This window comes from Saccostrea cucullata, unplaced genomic scaffold (genome assembly GCF_032062105.1).
Source record: "Saccostrea cucullata isolate Sc308-1 unplaced genomic scaffold, CSIRO_AGI_Scuc_v1 ctg4287, whole genome shotgun sequence".
NCBI classification, from domain to species: Eukaryota; Metazoa; Mollusca; class Bivalvia; order Ostreida; family Ostreidae; genus Saccostrea; species Saccostrea cuccullata.
This window is the reverse complement of record NW_026931670.1, coordinates 21,904-47,284: the sequence shown is the minus strand read 5'-3', so window position 1 is coordinate 47,284 and position 25,381 is coordinate 21,904. Positions and strand designations below refer to the sequence as shown.

At 32.1% G+C, this 25,381-nt stretch overlaps 2 protein-coding genes across 2 annotated transcripts; one reads left to right on the top strand and one right to left on the bottom strand.

Annotated features, from left to right (window-relative positions):
* Positions 1-5,417: 5,417 nt before the first annotated feature.
* LOC134233264 (uncharacterized) lies at positions 5,418-9,371 on the top strand. The gene is made up of 3 exons (XM_062715245.1): positions 5,418-5,559; positions 8,493-8,577; positions 8,997-9,371. Exons 1-3 carry the CDS (start codon positions 5,474-5,476, stop codon positions 9,321-9,323), a joined length of 498 nt encoding a protein of 165 aa, XP_062571229.1. The 5' UTR covers positions 5,418-5,473; the 3' UTR covers positions 9,324-9,371.
* A 3,948-nt stretch (positions 9,372-13,319) lies between these two features.
* Positions 13,320-22,895, bottom strand: LOC134233263 (galactose-specific lectin nattectin-like). The gene is made up of 6 exons (XM_062715243.1): positions 22,769-22,895; positions 16,922-17,096; positions 15,561-15,620; positions 15,368-15,447; positions 14,997-15,093; positions 13,320-13,977 (listed from the first exon to the last, which is right to left on the bottom strand). The coding sequence occupies exons 2-6, from the start codon at positions 17,091-17,093 to the stop codon at positions 13,763-13,765; spliced, it is 624 nt and encodes a 207-aa protein (XP_062571227.1). The 5' UTR covers positions 17,094-17,096; positions 22,769-22,895; the 3' UTR covers positions 13,320-13,762.
* Positions 22,896-25,381: the final 2,486 nt, after the last annotated feature.

Here is a 25,381-nt window from a genome sequence, read left to right as displayed (position 1 = left end):
ATTTGTTTTAAATATGTATTAAATTTTCTTTTTTAGAGGATTACATTTCTAACATAATTTTCCGATGTGACCATGCAGACATTTTCTGCAGTTAGATTTTTAACAGATATGTACTTTTCAACCTTATAATACATGCCTCATTTCACATTTAAATGGCAACTTTCACAACTTTCTTATTTATTTCCAAGATCGTTAACCTCACTCCCCAACCCCAACACACACATACACAAATTAAACCAAGCAGAAACCAAATATTTGTCCCTTCATATATTTCTTTAAAACGCTGGACAGAAAAATCTTATTAAGGTCTTCCGTTTCCAACTTTGAGGCCTCATATCTCATTCATTTACCAACGGATTTCTCTCAAATTTTCAGAGGTTATACATATTTATGAACTCTATCAAAATAATGACTCAAATTTCAAAAAGTCACTTCCGGTTTTGAGTTATTTCCCTTTAAACGAAAATTTATAGGCTTTCATTTCCAGACAAAGGCTCAGAGACTGCTGAAGCTGGAGCAGAAATTCTACTGATTTGAGATAGTAGAAAGATTGAAGTTGTGCACATTGGTTTTTGTTTTTCGATTTCTCTATTCAAAATGGCGCTATATAGGGGTCAAAAATTAGAACGCTTAAAAGAACCAAAAATTACTCATATTTTGCTTTTTATCTTCTAAACTAATAATATTTTGTTAAAATATATAGAACATGATTTGTGCAGAATTAGAAGATCTTTTAAATGATATGTCGGAAAAATGGCTGAACCCTAATTTAAGGGATCTAGAGGGGCCAAAAGGTTTTTCCAGATATCTCAAAAAGTATTGAGAATTTGTTATACATCAAAGAAGCAAAGTTGTTGAAAATGTCAAGCTTAATCTAAAGGAGTCGTCAAAATACGTCCAGTATCGTCACTTCCGGAAAACCGGAAGTAGTCGGAAAACGCGTATTTTTGCCGTTTTTGACAAGTTTTGGGGTGACATATGTCTTAAAATTTTAATTTATGTCTTAAAGCTTAAGATTAATTTTCCATGCGTCATCGTCACTTCCGGTCAAACCGGAAGTAGCAAAAAATGGCTTATGTTTGCATTTATTAACACAGCTTTAGAGGATTCACAGTATTTGTTGGCGTTATTACTCATTTTTGATAAAAATGAAAGCTACTTCCAGTCAAACAGGACGGAAGACCTACTCGTTGCTTTGCAACGAGCTTTACTCTAGTTTATATATTATTTTCAATTAAACTACATGTATCCCGAAATTAAAATTATTTGTCTTCTGGGTCAATCAGTAATAATGTGCATTCTAGTTGAAGTGAATTGAAAATGAATTTAAAACTAGAATTTCAATGTTTTCTCGGCCGTCTGCGTACAAATGTACCCGCCCATTTCATTGTCTGTCATTGAATGTCTTGATTATAACATATAGAAATGACATAAGCTACATATTTCCAATCTTGCCAGTTAATGTCCCGCGGTCTTATCACTACAATGCCGTATTGATCACAATATCAAATATACTTCTTTGATTCATGCATTTTTAATTCCTTTTTTCATTTTCATTCAAAGTTTCAAAATCATTACAATAAAAATTTTAATTTCACGATGAGAATTTATTTTCCCTAAATGTTATACCATTAACGAAAAAATATCAATATTCATATAACTCCGAATGTAACTTGAAGACTTTCTTTATGAAAAGTATCTTACTGGGGCAGAAAATACAATGTATACTAAAAATAAAAAAAAATAGGAAGATTGGTGATAAATATTCACAATTTTAATTTAGAATGCTGGATCAGTACTTGTCATAAAATTACTGAATTTTAAATTATTTGGATGTACATATAGTCTTTCTGCAACAATTTTTTTTCGGATACTATATAATACATTACATTCCAGTAAGTAATGAAATTCTTCTCCTCTCCTGTTTGATTATTATTGCATAAATTACACACTCTTTCATCGGTATCCATAAATGGTTTATTAAATAAAATACTTTATTGGTAAACTGAAAACGAAAAGATATGTCATCAATTTTGTACCTTTTGAAGCAAGATACTATCTATGCATGGTTATTTAATTTTTGTCTCCTAATCAATTCGGCATATTGATAACCAATTAGTAGGTAAGGGTGTCAAGCATGGGTTTACCTATTGATCGTTCGTAAACGGAATGTTTCAATGCATCCTTGTATAGGTATTGTCAACTCAGACGTCAAACATTTAAGGTATTAAACTAAAATAAATTTATACAGACTTTATTTCATTTTGAATTTAGACTTTTGTGTTTTCATAATGAATTATATAATAGGACATGAAGTTTTCCTTCTATTTAGAAGCATGTGATTGGTGTTCACGACAATGTTCAACCTGTCAGAAAAGGACTACTCCATGTCAAATAAGTCCTCCAAGTAAGTTCAAAAGGGGGTTAATTTGCATATTAAAGGTAAATCAAGTTCTTTTTATAATATACTAGTTTTATAACATTGGCCATACTTAAGATGACATGAGAGATAAGATTTGCAACAATATATTGTAGATCTGTCTTACAGGTTTATATTGACATCAATCTTTTTTTCAGCTTCCCCTTCCTATCAATGAACAGGTACATCTTCAATAAATTTTACTGGTTTTTGACAACGCACTTAGAAAAAATACGCACTTTGAAAAAGATTTTCAAAGTGCGTTAAAACTGGGACAAAATCAACGCAATTTTAAAAAAAATTCAAAGTGCGTTAAGAGTGTACATAAACATTTTTTACCATGGGGAAATTCAACTCACTTTGAAAAAAATATCTATAAATTTTAGGAAATGAGAGAATAAATTAGTAAAAATTATATCTTTCGAAATCTTTTTAATTTACATGTATTCATTTAACCTCATTCAAAACAAGGAGAAGACAAGTAGAAGGTCTCTCCACCCAATTCTTTTTTCCTTATACATTGTACATAGCCGTCGGTAGCAAATTGAAATTGGACCCCCCCAAGCCCAAAGTAAGCCCCGATTTTCAATGCTCATGCAGTGTTTTTCTTTGCAAAACATTTTTGTGCCTAAGCCCCCCCCCCCTCCCGGTAACAATGCCTATGTTACACCCAAATATAATATGATTTCGCATAACTGGAATGGCATTGAAAACTTTCAATAAATTTTAAAAAGCATAAAAACTGAAAAAATAAGTACAGTAAACCATAATTTTTTCCAGTTTACATGCATTTCCATACTTTGAAATTTCATTTCTCTTAAAAATACAGTAAAACATTTAAGAGAGATAGAATTTACAAAGTACGGAAAAATAAAAGTAGCTCACCATCACATTCTGAAATGACGTTTTCACTGTAAAAATTCTTTTATTTATTATGCCTAAGTTTTGCAAAAAAATTTGACCAAGTCATACACATTTTTTTCAAAGTGCGTAAATACGTCGATATTAACGCACTTTGAAAATAAATTTTATTTTTTCAAAGTGCGTTGATTTGGTCCCAAATTTAACGCACTTTTAAAACAATTTTTCAAAGTGCGTTGGGTTTGTCCAAATTTTAACGCACTTTGAAATTTTTTTTAAAGTGCGTAATTTTTTCAATGTGCGTTGCCACAAACCTACTTAAACTCTGAAAAGCATGCTTTGAGTACGATAAATCTTTTATCTACTACTACTCATAGGTAAACTGATGTTTCAGGAATTTGAAGAACGCCTTTTAAAGTCTGATATTTTTTAATTACATTATCATTATTATGATTATTGGTTTGAAATGTGTCTTACTTTTTATACCTATTTTAAGACCTTAGTTTAATATCAAATATGACTAAGGGAATGTTCTGTCTACCTGATCAATAAATAAGGCTCAACTTCTCCCCAGCACCAGATCCAAACTATGTTTTCGAGAGTATGTATTCGATGTCTCGTGTTGGTATCACCGTTCGACTTGTATTTGTTTTTTTAATGAATCATTTTTCTCGTTAGTCATTATATTAACGTTTTTCAATACACGAGTTAAGACTTTTCCATTTCAAAAGATTGTCCTCCTTGTCCAACCTCAACTGAAAGCACAGTTTACAATTGTTCTTCGGCAGAAGCTTCAACAACCGGTAAACTATTTTAGTGTTATTTAGTAATAAATGTTGTTTAGTTATTGTAAAATGTTGCTGCAAAAAATAATTTCATATTTCTTTTTTAATAGTTTAATACTATGCAAATTTATCACAGTTTTTCTTGAAAGTTAAAGATTAAAGTTAATCATATTATTCAGGGAAAATTGTCAAATCTCCATATATTTGCAGAAAAAGCGAATTGAAATATCAACAATGCATTTCATCATTGCAAATTGAACAACAAATATATTTTAGGTTAAAAAAAACGATAGGTATCCATGCATTCAGAGAAATTGTCATGATTTTTACACTTATTAAGTATTGTTTGTCCTCTATTTCCGTCATGTATTCTATAAAACATAGTGTAAAATGCTTTTGCCATCATTGCAGGACACTACACATCACTTCTTATTTCATATCATGCTAATAAGCATTGGTATCTAAGGTTGAATTCAGGAAAATCTCATTTCTCTAAAAATGTATTATTTTTTCCTTTATAGGGTACAAATGTGAACTTTTATAAGACATTTTCAAAGACTTCAAAAAACCTTGAATCTTATAAAGATGAATAAAATGAAAATTGTTGCATGAAAAATTTCATTTCATTTTCAAGCTTCAATTTGATGCATTTAAAATTAAATATAACATTTTTTTTGAGTTATTCTTCCTGGCTGAGGATTGGATATCCTTAGAGTTAAGTATAGATTATGAAAAGATTTTAAAATCTTTTTCAAAGAGAACAAATATCCTTGATCTATTTAGATGCTAATTCTGCTTCCAGTAGCGAAGAGATTTCAAGAGGTCATGTATATATCATTTTTGTTTAAACTTTAACCATAGCTCTAAAAACTCTTTTCTAGAAATTCCAAGGCTGTGGGTTACTTTAAATTATTTACAATTTCTTTTACTGAATTAGTAAAAGAATGTTTTTTTTAATATTCAAGAAAAAATTCAAGATTAATTATGAAAATATGAATGTATTTAAACTGCAAGCATGGTTGATTTCTATTTTTATTCATTTTATTCAATCACATATTCAAGCCATATTAACAAAAAGGTAGCCTTCCATTTTAGGAGCATTTTTTTCACAGATTTAGCAGAATATTTTTCCAAAATTTATCAGAATTGTACGTGCACAGATTAACAGAAGTAGAAGAAAAAGCTATTATGACAATATGAAAGTTGTTTCAACATCCTTGCATTAAAACTTCCTGCAATTATTAGCTTATGTTTATACAGTTACATGTATAATGGCGCCAAGGAATTTTAATATGCAAAACATCGAATGTTGAACAGTGTATATTTTTCACTAACAGTTTTAACATGTTAAAAGAAATAAATTGCTTAATTAAATGTAGGTTTCTCAGCTGAAGTTGTTGTTGGCGTGATGTTCGGTGGACTGGTGCTTGGATCTATCATTACTTCATCTGTCTTTATTTATCTTTGGCAGAGAGCAAGGAAAGAACAGGAGAAGTATTACATTTACATTTTCGTGTTTAACTGATTGTTACTTAAAATAACTTTTTAAAAATAAATTTGGTCTTCTAAGCAACATTGCTCCACTGACATATTTCAAGACGCCCATTAGAGATTTTCAATAGCACTACTATTTATTCTTATTATTTTCTATACATATACTTTTCAAAATATAACACATGAAATAGGCACATGGAAGACATCGCTCACCTGATCCCAATGTCTAGAAACAACAGATATCATTTCAGTATATTGAAAAGTTTATCGATGAGGGAACAAGCTAGAATTTACATTACCACAGGATAACTAATCATGTCCGTGCTTTTCTTGAGCAGGGAAAGTAGAAAATAAAAACCTATATGTTTCTACCTGTAACTCTGATCACTCAGTGTTGCCCAACCCTACACACCATTAGGTTGAGCAAAGAACTTTATTCGGTAATAACCAATATTTGCCCCCTAAATTAAATTTCAACGGAGAAATATTTAATCATGTTCTTAAACATGGGGATATATGCTGAATTCAAAGCACTGAATATTTTCATAAGTAATGACGTCATATGTGTGAAATGACGTCACGAAGATGACGTAAAGTTAGAATTCCCATCATTTCAATAGAAAAATGTATAAATTACATCGATATTTTGAGTAAAAGTCACAGAGCGTAGGTGTGATCAGGCTCAATATTTTGATATAATGTGTAAAATGATAATACCAATGAAATATGTAAATATTGTTTCTGAGCAAGCTTGCGCTCTATAAATTTTAAAGCTAAAATTGTTGAAATTTTGTCCATTTTGTCCTCTTTCTAAAAATGATATAAAATCGGACTACATGTAGTTTGTGACATCATAAAAACAAAAAATTGTCAATTAACTACTTTGAAACTATAATATGTTCTGTTAATTTATATTTCTCATACAATTTATAGAATTCAGCACATTTCAAGACTTTTTCAAAATTTGACTTTTGTAGGGGCAAAGATATGTATACCGCATATCGTTTTTTGAATCTGTACTTCCTGTGGAAACTTCTATGATAATATCCTTGAATGTATGATTTACTGTTCTTAAGCAGACTTTGGATTAATATTCCTATACCCAACAACACCAAGTTGAAAAAACGATTTTATAAAGATGCCACCCTGGCAATTTTTGTTTACATGTATGAATTCTTTAATCTCCCTTTGAAAGATGACGAGACTAATCTCTCTTGTGAATAAATTAAAATATGTTTCACTCAAAGATTCTTTTGGTATATTTGGCCTTGTGATTTCTAAGAAGAATTCTGCAATGTAAAAAGCTTAAAGTCGACAGACAACGCATCACATACAACAGATTGAAGCCGAGAACTCTTTGCTTAGAAGAGCTCACTAAAACTTTTGGCAAGCTAAAAAATATCATGCGAATGTAAGAAACAATTGCAATCAGCTACAGTGAGAGCAACTGCGGTCATATTGATAAATTTTTTTTTTGATTAGCCTAAATTGAAATCGAGACAGAACATTGATTTTGTTATATTGTATGATGATGTATATTCGTTTGTTTGTTCGTGTTTCTTTTAATTGTCACTAAATTTTATTTATTATATCTTTAAAATTAACCTTTGGTTTTATAGATAGACTATATGCATTGTTACAACGCACTTTGAAAAATTACGCACTTTGAAAAAAATTTTCAAAGTGCGTTAATTTTTGGGACCAGGTTAACGCACTTTGAAAAATTTTTTCAAAGTGCGTTGAATTTGGGACCAAATCAACGCACTTTGAAAATTTTTTTCAAAGTGCGTTAAGACTGTACATCATAATTTTACACCATGTAAACATTTAACGCACTTTGAAAAAATTTCCATGAAACAAAAGGAATTCGACTTATATTTTAGAAATAGACAACAGTATTATCCCCTCGCAACGTATGATGGGATATAGTGATGAACTTTCAAGAATTGCCATATTTTGAAATAATCATAAATATGATAACATGTATCTAATATTTTTTCTCATGTTTTACGCAAATAAATAAAGCATATATAAATTAATAAAATACAATTATTTAGTTTTAAATAGCTTTAAAATGGGTGAAAAATAAGCATTTTTTTTTTCGTGTTTTGTCTATAAACATATCCCCCCCCCCCGTGAAACACAAAAAGCTTTGGCATAAATTTGTAAAATGACAGTCCATATTACCTGTAAATAAGGAATTTTTGTTTCGGGGGGAGGGGGGGGGGTAGATGTTTTAAAAATATTTTCAGTTTTCCGTTGATTTCTATAGTGAAAAACACAGGTTTTGCCAAAATTATAGAGTTATCTCTCTTTGGTATCCCAAATAAGTAAAGTTTTATGAAAATTCATATGAATATCTATAAAAATTTTGAGAATCATTCCAATATGTTAACTTTTGAGAATTGACTTAGAGATAGGCGGAAGACTAATACTATCCTTCGTAGTTCTTTACGCCCTTGAATCTTGACCTTTTGACCCCAAATTCAAAAGGGGTCTTCCTAAGGCCACAAGGATTCTGTTATGTTAAATTTCATTGCAAAAGCTCAAAGGGTTGTCGAGATATCGTGTGGAAACGAAAGCGTTACAGAGAGACGGATGGACGGACAGCTAGACGGACGGACGGACGGACAGATAGACCCAAATTAATATCCCCCACTTTTCAAGCGGGGGACAAAAAGTATCAAATCAGGTTCAAATGATAATTTATCCTACCTGAGATTTGTAGGAATATTGACTAAGCCATGCAGAATTTTTTTTCAAAGTGCGTTAATATGGTCGATATTAACGCACTTTGAAAAAAAAAAAATTTTTTCAAAGTGCGTTAACCTGGTCCCAAAAATTAACGCACTTTGAAAATTTTTTTCAAAGTGCGTAATTTTTTCAAAGTGCGTTGCCACAATGCATGTATACTGATTTTTTTTTTCTCCTAGAAAGAAAAATGTCTTCGAGAATTGCAACCAAAACCCAGCGTTCGAGAACGGGGATTATGATCAAATGAATACAAGAAACAAGGCAGTAATAACTATAACTGTCTGTGTCTTTTATGATTTTAATACAAAATGATTCTACTGTAAATTTGACATAGAATTACAATATCCTCTTAATGTGAAAGATAGAAAGATTCTAAAAAGTTAAATTAACAGTACACTCTATGTCACTTTTTTCGGATTATTCAGTATCGATACCAAAATGGGCATATTGTCTACACCTAATAATTAAATTAGGAATTCAGAGGAAAAATCTTCAAAAAATTTTAATTTTGAATCCGGAGTTCTTTCTATTCTTTAATAAATCAAGACGTTGGAATTCGAAATATCATAATTTTATGTCTCAAGTGTTCTAATAAACACAAAAATATTGTTGCTCATGAATAATTGATAATGTCTCATGAATATTTGCACTACATATAAACATAAGGAAATGCAATATTTTAGACAAAACCTGCAAAGATATCACAGGTTAATCCTATTCCAAGAGAAAATATTTCTACATCCCACTCCATGGAAGACGGTGTCTATAACCATTTAAATGAATCAGCTACAGCTACAACAAATACAGATGACGTTTACGACCACGCCAGACCGCATTCCTCGACGTCAGTACATTGTGAGGGGTACGGGACTTTGGTGTTTGATCATGAAGGAAATGATGTTTACATGGAAGGAGATAAAGACAAGGAGGCCGGATGTAGTGTTGGAGCGGAAACTAAAAATGAACACACTGCCCATAATTACTTTGTCCTTGAAAAAGAAACGATCTAATAGATACAATATATACATGTACACTGTAAACCAATTAGATTTGACAAATAGAAGAAGGCGTATTTTCAATTTTTAATTTTTTTTTCTACATTCTTTCATTAAATTTTTTAGCTATTTTTTAATTTTGATTTTGTTGTTTTGATTATGACTTGATATATTGATTGCTTTGTAGTAAATTTTCACGCTTCAAAATCCTTTATAAAATGCATGCTTATAATGATTACTTTTTTTAAGTTGAAAATCTTTTGAATTTGATAATAAGTGTGAATGAATTGCAAGTGCTAATCAAACATTTTAATTACTCATTATAACATTTTTTTTTCAAGCAGATTGATATATTTATTCATTGGTTAAATATGATAATATGATTCTTTTAATTTAAGATAAAATGGATAAATTTACTAATTGTCCGTTTATCTATTTATTGCAACAATTTTTTAGCAAATGATTTATTTTTCTTTAAAAAAACGAACTGTTATTCGAAGCGTTGAATGTGTACATGATTATATGTTTTTTAAATAAATATCATTTGATGAGAAACAATTCAATATATTATATAAGGAAATGCATAAGTACAGGAACAAGCAGTTCTTAAAATTTAATTCTTTTTCTTAGTCAAATTGAATGGAAACACATTTATTTATTTGAAAGGTAGGGTTTCAATAAGGCTAATTTTTGGCCCATGATGAATTTCAAATTAATTCCTTTAGTTATGTCTAGAAATGTTTCCTCTCTCATATTTTATAATTTATTTCCAAAACCAACCTATACTAGTCACGTGACCAAGGGATATCTAAAGGGTCCCTCTAAAAGCTTCTAAGAGGGTTATGAAGATTTATTACTTGTAGAAGACTATTCATTGTGAAAAACAAAAGAAAGATTAACCATATATCATCAGGGAACATGGAACAGGGCTGAAGTAACACAATAAGTTAACTAATTTAATATTTATTGGAAAAAGAACTTCTGTAATTGTAGCCATAGGAATTCAATGGATATTGTGTACGTTTTCTTATTAGACATCTTTGCTTCCTAAAATAACATAAAAAGGTATAAAAAGCAATCAGTTATAAATAAAGAAAAACTTTAAAAATTAAGATATATCATATAATGAGACAAATCATTTAAAATATAACAGTGCTTGCGACCCATACACATTCTTACAAGTATAAAGTAGAAAAAATACCTCTACGCATAAGATTTAATAGTATTTCGTTTAAATTGACACAAAGGAAGTGTAATAAATCTCTTATCAATAAATTGTATTAAATACTAAAAATATTTTTTTGCGATTAAAAAAGAACTGATTCTGTAAGTGTACACTGAACACAGGCATTAAACATAATTTATATGTACTTATTTAGTTTATTTATAGATATTGGATGCAAAATCTGAGATGTGTTTTTTATCAAAATTCATTTTATATACATTCATTTAAATTCTTAAGATATATACTTTGATTCCATGTCTGTACCCATTTTTGTGTGAAACGTATCTTAAATTTTTTTCAAAATGTTTTTGTGATCGCATGTACATGTGCCCCTTTGAATTTGCACAAATCACCTTTGATCAAGGTGTAAAGTATTAATTCTTATGTTTTTTTTCAGTAAAAAAGATATGAACGTAATATGTTTGCACAGACAGATGGACAAGGTGATTCCTATACATACCCCCAAATTTTGTTTGTGGCGGGTATAATGATAAGACCACTTGTTATATGGCCAATAGATTTAGGACAGATCAAGGCAAAAACTGCATCATCAACATCTTGTAAAATTCAAATTCACATTAAGTTAAGTTAATAATTAAGGTGAAAGGAGCTGGTTACTAAACAGAAAACAAAAATGTGTATTTAATCTGTGAAACGGCAACATACCCAAATCAAGAAACTTTGACCTTGATTTGCATTAAACAATTAATATTGTTTACTGTGAAACAATAAGTCTGACCTTGGTCTCCATATATTGAAACTACCGTCTTTACTGTCAAAGTTTTTGGTTTTCCTCACAAATAGACACACAAGCATGTTATAATATAATCAATTATTTTTCTTTCATGTTTGATTTCATCGTATGATTTTAATACAGGTATAAAAGGACAATCCAGTACTAAATAGTAAAACCCCACTCTGTTTGACTCTCATGAATCAACCTCACAATATGACATGGCATACCTAAACGAAGAGTGTACTAAAATTTCAAGAATCTGCAATGTGTTTTCGCTGAGAAAACCGTGATAGAAATTGGTACATACAGACACACAGATAAACAGAAAGTTGACTTTGTATTCATAAAAAAATAATTGTCACCTTTTGACCTGCAAAAAAGCCCCAATCATCCACTATGAGTAGTTGCCGAAAATATGCGAAGAAAATCTGTTACAGACAGACACAGACAGCTTGACAGAAACACAAGGGTGAAAAAGTATACCCCAGAGCTAGGGTCGAATTCCTAGTAATCTGTTTTATTTACTGGACAATGTTATAAATGTGTATGATTCACTTTAAGTGTTTGAATAAAATTTACTACAACTCAACAGATTGCAAAATTTGCAAAGTCATTAGTATTTAAGTGTGTGTTGCATTGCGAACCACAACCATATTTCAGTATAATCTTTCTGTACATATAAGTAATTAATAATATCAAATTATGGTTTTGGTTCAGAATGCAACACGTGGTGTACTAGAAGGTTAATTATCATAACCCTCCAACATTTCCATATACTCAATGTTAAAGCGGTTTAGGGTACCATACTTTGATCATTTATTCCAATATTATCCTAACTTTTTTCTCCCAAAATAAATATATAGCACAAAATTAGACATGCTGAAAATAATGAAAGTAAGTTAAAAATTGTTGGCAATCTTATTTCATTTTTCACAAAAAACATGGGCCAAAAAACAGCCTTGTTGAAACCTCTCCTTTTTAACAGTTTCGTCTTTTTAAGGTAGTCCGATCCTCAGGTTTATAAAATCAGCTGTTAAGTAATCAAAATTACTCATAAAAGTATCTCTGAATCCACAAAATTATGTAAATATTATCCACAGTATTTCTTTAACGTTAAAGATTAGAGTTAATCATGTTATATAGGGAAAATTAATAAATCTCCAATATTTTTGCAGAAAAAGCGAATGGGAATATCAGCAATGCATTTCCTAAATGCAAATTGATCAACAAATATATTTTAGGTTATAAAACGATAGGTATCCAGGCATTCAGAGAAATTGTCATAATTTTCATACTTATTTGGTACTTTTGTCTTCTTTTTCCGTAATGTACTCTATAATAAATAGTGAAAAAGGCTTTTGCTATCATTGCAAGACACCACAAATTACTTCTTGTTTCATATCATGCTAATAAACATTGGTATCTAAGGCTGGATTCAAGAAAATCTTATTTCTCTTAAACTGTATAATTTTCTTTTCTTTTATAGGGTACTAATGTCAACTTTTAGAAGGCCTTTTCTAACACTTTTAAAATCCTCGAATCTTATAAAGATGAATAATATGAAAATTGTTGCACGAAAAAAATCATTTTCAAGCTTCATTTGGATGCATTTCAAATTAAATATTAATTTTTGGAGTTATCCTTCCTGGCTGAGGATCAGATATCCTTAAAAATTTAAGATGGCATATGCATTTTCTGAGTAGTTATACATGTGTTTCTCTTCTTTCTTTTCATCCAACACACACTGCAATTATCAATCCATGAATTCTCTTTTATTAATGGTGCTCGACATTAAAACTACAATAAAAAACATTTTGGTAGCCTGAAACAGTATACCCTTTAAAATGCTGTAGTTTTACATATGATATCAAAGTTTAATTCGCATACCTTCTTCATCTTATGATGACATCTCTACCTGGTCGAAAACTTCTTTAATGGGAGGTAATATAGCATACAATCAATCAATATAATGATTTTATATTTACTTTTCTGAACTTAAAAAATACGAATATTTGAAATATGATTACATTTATTTCCTTGTGCAAAAATTCAATTGTTCAGATTAATGGAAAGTCGTAGACAATTTTTGTTAAAGATTTTCTATTTTAAAGATTACGATTATTTTGTGGAAAATATAAACATAAATTTGAAAAGAAGTTATCAGAAAATATTAATCTTTTACAGACATGCAGGCACAGTTATTGGATAAGCGGTACCAATCGCTTTTTAAGTTAAAAAAATTCTCGTGAAATTGAAGAAATTCCTTGTCATCTCACAGTTGTATACCTCCTGTTTGTACCATTTTCGTGTTGAGTGAAAAAATAAGGAGGTATGTTAGTTTTTAAAGTAAACATTAAAAATCAAACATATTCTTGATTATTAAATCATTAATATCCATTTTCTTCACAAAATCATGTCGAGACATTACTTTTCAAAGAAAAATTTTAAATGTTAAGTGTCCTTTTCTTTCCCCCATTAGAGATATTTCGTACATTAAATTTCTTTTTCACAGACAAACATAGACGAATAAGAACACGGCATATCATTCCACATGCCATTTCGGGAAAGTATTTCCATGCAATCTTCGTTTCCTTTGTCGTCGTTAGGTTCCCCCTTGTTCCAGTTTGTGAATCGCAATGGTAACCCCGAGTGATTCCAAATCCAGGTGTTTTCTTGTGTTTTGTCCGTACCATCCAACCAAGCACGGCCTAAATATTTTGAATAAGAATATTATTATATCCCCGTTGTTAGAAGAAAAAAATATTATTAGAAAACACAATAAAGTATTTTCTTGAATTAAAATATGTGATCAGAATGTAGGGAGTTCGAATCTTAACCGAGACTGACCTAAGTCAATAAAAATAGTTATATATCAACTGTTCTTTCGACAGTTTGAAGTGAAAGTTGTGAATCAATAAAAACCGAGGTCCGTGTCACGGTAGACGTTGGCACGATAAAGAACCACCACAGATCAATGACCCTGGGTGTCGAGTAAAAGGTCAAAGTGCGTAGCCCTACACCGGTTTATGGTGACGTGTCCAATTGCGTGGAACGTAAAACAACATACAATCAATCAATTAATCATGTTAAAAGATAAATGAAACATATACTTTCTCATTGTAGTGTAAATACAATTTTAGCAAAAACATAGATATTACTATTAGTCCAATAGTCATTCAAATGTTTAAAATTGTGTGATTGCATGTTTTGAGACATTTATACAAAAGAAGTATTGCATCATTACAAACATATACTCTATACCCTAATAAACATATGCAGTTTATGATATATAAACATGAAGATAAAATTTCCACCATCAGCATTACTACTCGAAATAGTGTTTAAAGTATCGACGTAGAAATTGTAATCAGTTTTGAAAAAAAACTTTAAAGAAAAGTCAATGTATACATTTTTAAAAAAAACATGATGTTAAAAATACAATTCATTTAAAAGATGTGGGAAATTAAAAAAAATCTTAGTAGCTATTATCTTATTGTACTGTAAATCACTTTTTATTCGCGAGAACTTTATTTTCGCGTAATTACGCGAGACAGTGTGCTCGCGAAAATTTAATTCTCGCGTATAATAATATTATGTAGGATAATATAGAGCAATATCCACCATTCGTGAAAATTTTGTCTCGCTGATCAAGAGTCAATGACTATCTCGCGAAAATAAAGTGTCGCGAAAATTTAGTGATCTACAGAATTCATAAACAAACACTCACCACTAGGTTCTTTACTTTTTAAGATGTTTGCTACGAAGATGTTCTCGGGCATTGTGTCTATTTCAACCAACTTGGCTGACAATCCACGACATTTAACCTGTAATGATTGTACATGTAAATTATGTACGTCTTGTTTGGTATTACACACTTACTCGGTAAAGCCTACAAAAGGAATCCCGGCATGCAGAGGGCTAAACCTAATTTTAAAAGAAGTGCTTGTAAGGGTGAAGGTAATTTATGACCTTGAGTGAAATCTTTTTAATGTTTGTAATTAGAAATAAATATTCACATAATATTGCATATGTTCAAACCAAAAATGGTAATAGCAAGTAACTATATATATAAGATATCTTTTATCTTAGTTTTCTTACATTTGCCTGTTCCCATGATAACTTCTGTGTATTTAGCATGTAGCACGAAGCCCCATGCTTGTCCCATCCTTTCGGACAATCTAAAAAAATTCGTGACATGAACTTGTGATTTATAAATACAAAAAAAGCGTATTAAATAGTTGTCATAAAGGCATTAAAAGTAGTGCAATTTTTAATACTTTGAAACAGAGACCTTTTAAGGTGTTTATCTGTGTTTGAAGATTTTGCAATCTCTCTATGTTTTCTTTTTTCACTAAAAGTAAAAAAAAATCTATTTAAAAATTTAATTATTCCGTACCCAGTTACGTTTGTCACATGAAAACAATATTACGTAATTCTGATAAATTTATAAACGTTTGAATCAAAAAATAACTTAAAGTTTTTCTTGGAAATGGATTTCAGTTTACTTAGAAAACAAAATTTTTTCGTGTACGAGGGTTGTCCCAAAAAGTCGTAGACAGGTAAAACAGTTTTGTTTCCCTTTGCTTTATTAAATTTCTTTCCTTGTCATAGCACAGAGTAACATTTTATGAGCATGCACTTCAAGTTTCATGATGATATCACATCTTATAAGAAAATTATGAAAAAATAAAGGAAGAATATAAGTGTACACCGGCGCACGAAAGCAAGCGTAAATTACGTCTCTTATAACACTATGATCTCTTTGTCTGCTTCAGTAGCGGGTATTAACATTCAATAATTATTTTAAAGTGAAAGACCACTCTTGATTAACGGACATATTTAAGTTTACTACTTTCCGTTTGTTTTTTACTTGATTTTTTTCCAAGCAGATTCAAATTTCAGTCGAAATTAGGCGAAAGATTGCCTTATATTGTAGGCAGCACAGAATACAAATTGTTTGACGTCGTTCGCGGTCCAGATTTTTCCAAATTGTCTGCGTTTATCAAAAAGTACTCTACTTCCTACATGCCATTTTCGCTACAGAAGAAAACCTCTCATTGTATATCGTGCAATTCAAAAATATCTTCTTTATTAAAATTTGGTGTGTAATGTCACTTCTGTACTCTTTTTTCCCCGTATCCGATGTATATTAACCATATCCAACACAATTTATTACATCTCCGTGCGGCGACTACGCGTTTGACGACGTCATTTTCTTCAAACTCAATTTCAACGATACTGTGAAAATCATGACACAAATCGTCTGTTTCTAATGATATTTATATGAAATTTTGACATAATATTACGATTTTTATTCTGGTTTCAGTGATTTAAATTTGAGTTCAATGTATTACAAAGTACTAAAGAAATAAAAGCAAATGTAATAGTTATATGCGTAAATTATTCCGAATTTAGTCCGTGCGCAAACAGGCCTTATCGGCTTTCATATAAATCGTCCTAATATTATTAATATGAAAGATATGTTTTTAAAATTTCACAATTTTAAAGAACATTGACTATATTATGTCTTTGCAAAATTTGGTAAGTATTGGTTGCATGATTAAAAAATTACAAACATTGTCTACGACTTTTTGGGACAAATCTCGTATTTAACATTTTAAAGAACAAAGGTGTCAAGGTTATTTCAAAGACCTTTTTGTTCCAACTCTTGTAGTTGGAAGTCTATATACATTTTTAATGACAGCAGAGAATCTTCCAATCCACCCTGTGCACATTTATCATCGCCGATTCTCGTATCCAGACTTTGAGAGAAACTTATATGTAGCTGTGACAGGAGGATAATGACAGCCAATATTTGAGCCATAATCTTAAAAAAAAAAAATAAAGATAAGATAGATAAGATAATGTTTATTTAAAGTCGGGTATATCAACAAAGAACATTAGCTATGACGAGCTTTTTTCCGACTAGATATAAAACTCATGAAATTACCTGCCTTTAGACGATGCATCAAGTATATATGTATATAACTGATAAACATTTAAGCGTCACCTGATTGGCGAAAATCCAATGACTAAATAAAACTAGATGCTGTCATGAGACAGTAATACCCGCACTAAGGTGGTTGCCTCTAAATACACGCTCCTACATATTGGGCGGCTTTCCAAAGAAATAGTCAAAATAATTCTATAATGTATGAGTATGAAATTCTCAGACCCAGTGACCTATAACTCAGAACCTCTTATATTTATTTTATACATGTTTAATTCATTATATACCAGTCTGAATTTTATTAATGATGTAAATTCATGCACGGATCTGTCGGGGGGGGGGGGGGGGGGGTCAGGACCCCCCCCCCCCCCTGGAATTTACAAGGTTAAAAAATGTATATACTAAAACAAGGAAAAAGTTACAATGGACCCCCCTTGGAAAATGCAGATCCCCCCCTGGTAAACACGAATATGTGTAAAATAAGTATGAAAAGTTAAACATTTGCGGCAATAGAAGTCACCACTACTCCCACCCCACCCCCACGATATAGGTTTTTGACGTTTGGGTGAGATTTACTTTAGGTTTTTTTTTTGATTGTCAATTTAATGGATAGGATTTTTTTTTGACTGAGGATGACCCCCCCCCCCCCATGAAAAAATTTCTGGATCCGCGTCTGAAATTAGATTTTGATATATGTTTTGCTCATAATAGGACCTTTTTAAATTTACTAACCCCCCCCCCCCCCCCCCCCGACACCACAATCACACAGCACATACTTTTTGGAATAGGCTGGATGGAAAAGATTTGTTAAAATTTAATATCGTTTGTTATGAATTAATTTAAAATTTGTTCTTGTACTATACATGTGAACATGTAAATTTCTACATCACATCACGTTGCGTCACCCATTATCATATTTATAGATTAAACACCATTTGGCACACCTCGGCCGATTCCCACTTCATCTGATAAGGTGATGGAATCGACGAAGGTTCGCCAAAATGGCACATGGCTGCAGTCTGGTGTGCATTGGATTAATTCATTTTGAGTTATAATTGGATTTATATTTCATGAAGTTGAGACACAGGGAGTCGGTAAGTAGAAGTTTTAGTATAGTGGGGGGTAAAATACACCCAAACTATTAGGTTAAAGTTTAAAAAGGGTGAAAGATCATCGCATGCCACACTAGACGAATTTCATATTGTGAAGTTATCTCCCGTTGTCGATGTGACATTCAGTTACTGCCAGTACTGGTGCGGATCCAGAATTTTTTTCGGGAGTAGGGAGGGGGTTCACATCTCAGTCAAAAAATTCCAGCCCAGAATTTCGTGACAAGCAGGAGAAAAAAATGAAAACAAATAAACAAATAAAAAAACAATGATAGTGAGGTCAATGTTTTCTAAGTTTATAGGGAGAGGATGTCAAGAGTCATTTTTTACTTGCTACAGTATATAGTCTTGTTTAAATAACAAAGCAAATGCCAGATGGGGGGGATGGGGGGGATTCCAATCTTCCTACCCACTTCCTGTCCCTGAAATAACAATGTATTTTGTTATTCCAGTTAAATAGTATATTTTTTTCCATTTGACTAATTATTATACATATTTTGTTTCTTGTGTTTATAGTATGTCTGTCTGTAAGTCTGCAGAAATTAAATCCTAGCTAGCTTGCCCATAAGTTTTAAGTGGGATGGGCTATACAAATAGCTTCCACATTTTACAGGTTTATTTCTTGTGACAATTTAATAAGACCTTTTATTTGGGTACCATTAATTTTTACTTCTGATCGCTTGACATGGGATACACATTTTTACAAGAAAAATACCAAACTTTAAACTCTGCCTAAATTTTGATCAGTAGGTGCTAGGGCTTTCATACTTATCATGACATATTGTATTCATTGTGAACTGTCAACAGGTATAAATATGTTTGACCTTGACCCTAGAGTTTGAACCACTTAAACAAAAAAATTAACCTTGGCAATTGACTTTTGAACAGGAATTACTAGGGATTTCTTTATTTCACATGTGCATTCCTTGTGACAAGACTTTCTTCTGATACTAACAATTTGAACCCTTTGACCTTGACCTTTGATTTTGACATATATTTGAGAAACTTCAACCTTCGCCATAGGCTTCCATACTGGGACATCAGTGTTTCACAAACACATCTTATCTTCATTATTATTTGGTGGTGTCTCCATATGAGGGAAGATGTATTCACAACAAACAAATCACTAAAGAAAATATTAAACATGAATATGTTGGTCATGCATATCTCTGCAGAAAAAAAAACAGCTTTTCAAATACTCCAACCATATTGTAACCCTTTCAAAACACTCATTTGAGCTTTTTTGGTTTCCTTAGCATATAATGTCTGTCGTGACGTGTTGTCCATCTGTTTGTCTGAAAACTTTTTACATTTTTAACTTCTCTAGAACCACTGGGCCAATTTTACCCAATTCATATAGAAATATGTACATTTGTATGTCAGACTCAGTCCATCTGTCTCAATAAATTTAACCTTGGTTATTACGGTCATATCTACTGAATGAGAAGAGACATTCATATTAAACTTATGTATTAGTATATTTACCTGTGAGAATGGCATGTTTTTTTTTTTTTTTTTTTTTTTTTTTTACATGTGACCTAGAAGTTTGACCAACTTGCAAAAAAATTAAATTGTTATAAATTCATCATTTTGAAAGAGAAAAGTTAGGGCATTCATATCATAATGCATGTATATTATTACCTGTGATAAGACCTTTCCAAATAAATCATGACTTTTACACTGTGACCTACTAACCTAACCTACTTTTCAAAAATGTTGCATTTGCTTATAACTTTTGATTGAGATGAGATATGACTCTCACTTTTGACATGTACATAAATTACTCATAAGAATTCAAGGTGTTTCCCAGCATGCGATGTTTTTTTATGCGCCCGAATTTTTTCGGGGCGCATATTGTTTTTGTCCTGTCTGTTTGTCTGTTTATCTGTTTGTCTGTTTGTCTGTTGTCAACTTTAACCTTGGCCAAAACTTTTGAACCGTAAGAGATAGAGACTTCATATTTGGTATGCAAACTCCTCTAATAAAGTTCTTTCAAATGACATCAAGGTCAATGACTTTTTGACGTTGACTGTGACCTATATGCTAAAAATAGGTTTTTCAACTGTTTGTTATAACTTTTGAACCATAGGAGATAGGGACTTCATATTTGGTATGCATACTCCACTAAAAAGGTTCTTTCAAACAATACCTGTGACCTTGACTGTGACCTTTATACTTAAAAAAGCTTTTTCCACTTTTTGCCATAACCTTTGAACCATAGAAGATAGGGACTTCATATTTGGTATGCATACTGCACTAATTAAGTTCCTTCAAATGACATCAAGGTCAATGACCTTGTGACCTTGACTGTGACCTATATGCTAAAAATAGCTTTTTCCACTTTTTGCCATAAGTTTTGAACCACAAGAGATAAGGACTTCATATTTAGTATGCATACTCCGCTAATTAAGGTCTTTCAAACAACACCAAGGTCAATGACCATGTGAAGTTAACTGTGACCTTTATACTAAAAATAGCTTTTTCTACTTTTTGCCATAACTTTTGAACCATAGGAGATAGGGACTTCATATTTAGTATGCATACCCCACTAATTAAGTTCTTACAAATAACACCAAGGTCAATGACCTTGTGACCTTGACTGTGAACTATATGCTAAAAATAGCTTTTTCGAACTTTGTTGACGCCGGGCGCATAGTGTTTCACAAACACATCTTGTTACCCCTTGACGTTGATGTTTTACATAATTTTCAAAATATTTAACTCTCCTAAAAGATGATTAGGCTTCTGAGTAACATTAAGGAAGACTTCAAGGAAGACAGGGCTTTTTGCACAAAAAACGTCATTTTTCAACCCACATTTGAACCCCCGGGGCAAAATCTAAATTCCAAAACCTTACTGCACATCTACATGACCCCACCAACCATCTCCCAAAAGATGATTAGGCTGCTGAGTAAAATGTAAGAGGAGTTCAGGGAAAACAGGGCTCTTTGTATGAAAAACGTTATTTTTCGACCCCCATTTGATCCCCTGGGGCAAAATCTTAATTCCGAAACCTTACTGCACATGTACATGACACCACCAACCATCTCCCAAAAGGTGATTAAGCTGCTGAGTAAAATGTAGAAGGAGTTCAGGGAAGACGGGACTTTTTGCACAAAAACGTCATTTTTCGACCCCCATTTGACCCCCCGGGGCAAAATCAAAATTCCGAAACCTTACTGCAAATCTACATGACACCACTAATCATCCAACAAAAGATGATTAGGCTGCTAAGTAAAATGTAAGAGGAGTTCAGGGAAGATAGGGCTTTTTGCATAAAAAACGTCATTTTTCGACCCCCATTTGACCCCCCGGGGCAAAATTAAAATTCCGAAACCTTACTGCACATCTACATGACACCACCAACCATCCCCCAAAAGGTGATTTGGCTGCTGAGTTAAATGTAGAAGGAGTTCAGGGAAGACGGGACTTTTTGCACAAAAAACGTCATTTTTCGACCCCATTTGACCCCCCGGGGCAAAATCAAAATTCCGAAACCTTACTGCACATCTACATGTCACCACTAATCATCCCACAAAAGATGATTAGGCTGCTAAGTAAAATGTAAGAGGAGTTCAGGGTAGATGGGGCTTTTTACATAAAAAACATCATTTTTCGACCCCCATTTGACCCCCCGGGGCAAAATCAAAATTTCGAAACCTTACTGCACTTCAACATGACACCACCAACCATCCCCCAAAAGGTGATTTGGCTGCTGAGTAAAATGTAGAAGGAGTTCAGGGAAGACGGGACTTTTTGCACAAAAAACGTCATTTTTCGACCCCCATTTGACCCCCGGGGCAAAATCAAAATTCTGAAACCTTACTGCACATCTACATGACACCACTAATCATCCCACAAAAGATGATTAGGCTGCTAAGTAAAATGTAAGAGAAGTTCAGGGAAGATGGGGCTTTTTGCATAAAAAAACGTCATTTTTCGACCCCCATTTGATCCCCCGGGGCAAAATCAAAATTCCGAAACCTTACTGCACATCTACATGACACCACCAATCATCCCCCAAAAGGTGATTTGGCTGCTGAGTTAAATGTAGAAGGAGTTCAGGGAAGACGGGACTTTTTGCACAAAAAACGTCATTTTTCGACCCCCATTTGACCCCCCGGGGCAAAATCTAAATTCCAAAACCCTACTGCACATCTACATGACACCACCAACCATCTCTTAAAAGATGATTAAGCTACTGTGTAAAATATAGGAGGAGTTCAGGGAAGAAAAGTGTGACAGACGGACGGACGGACATGAGTAACAACAATATACCCGAACTTTCTTTAGAAAGTGCGGGTATAACAATAATTCAATATATCGACAAATAAATTAGATTTAAACGGATATGTAAGTTTTCTCCATACATTTATGCTAAACTGCTCACTTGGTGTATTGAATTATACTATTTTACAATTTGATTGATCTTTCGCTTACCGTTTATAATGGAAGTCCCTCTAAACATTTACATTTGCCTGTTTCTGTTTTACTTTCTGAATATTTTAAAGTTCACAGATTGATGATGCATTATATGTAAAATAAAAACTAAAACATAATAATACTACAATTATGGCACTTAACAAAGGAAGAATAATAATATAGGAGTCAGGATGTAGACTATTATCTCATTGATGTTGTCTGATTAATAAGAGTGTTTATGGGCATAAGATTGGAAAGTTCATCACATTCAAATATACAAAATACACGGAACACTTACATGTATGCCCTGTTCACACAGAGAGTTTAATTGCAGTTAATCAATTGGACTTCAACTAATTGAACGCTGTTCAATTTTAATTTGCAATAATTTATGTTTAATTTGAATTAAAAACTCCGTTTGAACAGGGCATTAAAGTAAATATGTCTGGGTTTTTTTTCAAGCGATCCTCCTTGTTTGTTTGTTTGTTTAAGATATGATTCAATAAAAAAACACGGAATGATGTACAGCATTTAACTGATATATGTACACATGATGGAGGAGGGATTGAATACCCCCTTCCCCTTATCTATTTTAAAGCATGACATTCTTTCAGATATGTTTTTCATAATACATGTATCATGTGAAACAGATTTCTAAAAAGTATACTAAACATTTTATTTATAAAACTGGATAAACCACTATAATCTTGAATGTGTCATCCTACACAACGTGTCTTGAATTCAGAGAGCAATAATATAAGTAGGGGTGTCTTTGAACTTCCTGATGTCCGTGTTTTATCATTTTGCCCCGGTCATAGGCATGTGTTGCTTTTGAATTTTATTTAACGTCCATCACTCGACGATACTTATATGAATTTCAATATAATTTTCTTTAATAAGTGAAATCCATAGGAAATCTACAATAACCAGTACTTAATAAAGCAAACGAAACCTCTTGTCATTACAGGATAGAATCCTTAGCAGAAATTATATTTATGTTTCCTCATGCTGCACAATCTCACCACAGCTCTGTTTTTTGCTGTGATAAAATCAAATAAAATCAATACCATTGTTGAGATGAAATATGTCATTTATCAAAATGACGGAATAAGAAAAAATATGTGCATCATATGATAGGGTATCAGATCAAAAGGTAATCGAACAAATACATATTAATTTACTGATCCCCTAAATTTTAAGATAAACGTAAAAGGCACTGCAAAAATAAATATGCCACCAAATGTGATTGACGAACATAGTTTGGCAAGCTCATTGTGCCATCCAAGGTGAACTATATACGTTTTTGATACTCTAGGAATATCAAAATGTATTTTGTCTGCACTCAATGAAACTATAATTATATCTTATAAATGGCACTGTGTTCAATTCCTTATTTTGATTATTGATTTTTTTTTTTGTACTAATCGATGTCAGCGATAGTGCAATACATGTACATGAATATAATGTATAACGACTAACCAATCTGCGATAATGTAAGAGATTTTAAAGGATACAACAAGCTTTTCGTTTTTATTCGGTAAGAGATAAAGGCTGCTATTCATACCTGGAAGTTGAACAATTTTCCAAGAAAATTCTTAAACCAACGCGTTTACTGGTATTAGTCACCTTCAAACGGGACAATATGAGCAATCTATGGAGTACACTATACCAAGGAAATGGATTTTGAAAATAAAGAGTCAAAAAGCGAACTTTTAGGTGAATACAAAGCTAGATCGTTATGTATGTGTTCCGCAAAGTGTAGAAGGGGCTGTCGTTTCTTTGGATACAATAACAACTTTAAACTTTGTCGCGTCTACAGGAAGGTTTTCGCAACTGAAAAGTCTAACACGGACTATGGATGGAGATACCTTTACAATAATTGTATGTATTCGGATAAATTTTTTTTTTCACACAAATCAAAGAAAACTAGATGCATTGATATTTTTTCCGTTATATATTATTTTTGGATGATCTAAGATTCTTGTTTCCCACTATTGTTGATGTCCCTGGCATACTCTCCTAACTAGACAGTGATGTACTTTAATATTTTTACTCTCCTTTTTTCCACTTGTTGTACAATATATTATGTGTATGATCAAATTAAAGATAATGGACAATTATTTATCTGATAGATACTGGTACTGTAAAATAAAACAAATTTTGAACAGGTTAAACATGCGTTTTTCTGGAAACACAAAAATTGGAATCAGGTACCTAGGAATAGAGGCTATTACATAAACACTAGTCATACTCACGGTGAGTCCTCTGTATGTTAATTATTTGAAGAGAATAGCCCCTAGTAACAATGAGTGTATCAATAATAGCCAGAAAACCCAAAGCAAATGTTACCGGTCGGCCGGAGATGCTCATTCCTCCATGGCACCTGATACCACCTTGATGTTTTGGAGGCCCTCGTTTGTTCTGCCCCCTGCTCTGTATTGTTTTATGGACCCTTGAGCTTGAATACTGTTCGTATCTCAATATATTTCATCCAAATATTTGGTTGGTTATGTGTCAGGCGAAGGATTTGACAAAAAGGTAGCCACTGCATGGATGTAGGAAACAGCAAACTCATACCTATTCCGTCACTCAGGGCCATGTACCTACTGCGGCAAGGCATCTCGGCTTACA

Excerpts from the sequence above, each read along its gene's own strand:
- LOC134233264 (XM_062715245.1), top strand. The coding sequence starts at position 5,474 with ATGTTCGGTGGACTGGTGCTTGGATCTATCATTACTTCATCTGTCTTT. Across the intron at positions 5,560-8,492 it reads GCAAGGAAAGAACAGGAGAA|AAAGAAAAATGTCTTCGAGA; the intron begins GTATTACATTTA and ends TTTTTCTCCTAG. Across the intron at positions 8,578-8,996 it reads TGAATACAAGAAACAAGGCA|ACAAAACCTGCAAAGATATC; the intron begins GTAATAACTATA and ends GCAATATTTTAG.
- LOC134233263 (XM_062715243.1), bottom strand. The coding sequence starts at position 17,093 with ATGGCTCAAATATTGGCTGTCATTATCCTCCTGTCACAGCTACATATA. Across the intron at positions 15,621-16,921 it reads ACAAGAGTTGGAACAAAAAG|TGAAAAAAGAAAACATAGAG; the intron begins GTCTTTGAAATA and ends TTTTACTTTTAG. Across the intron at positions 13,978-14,996 it reads AAAAAGTAAAGAACCTAGTG|GCCGTGCTTGGTTGGATGGT; the intron begins GTGAGTGTTTGT and ends CAAAATATTTAG.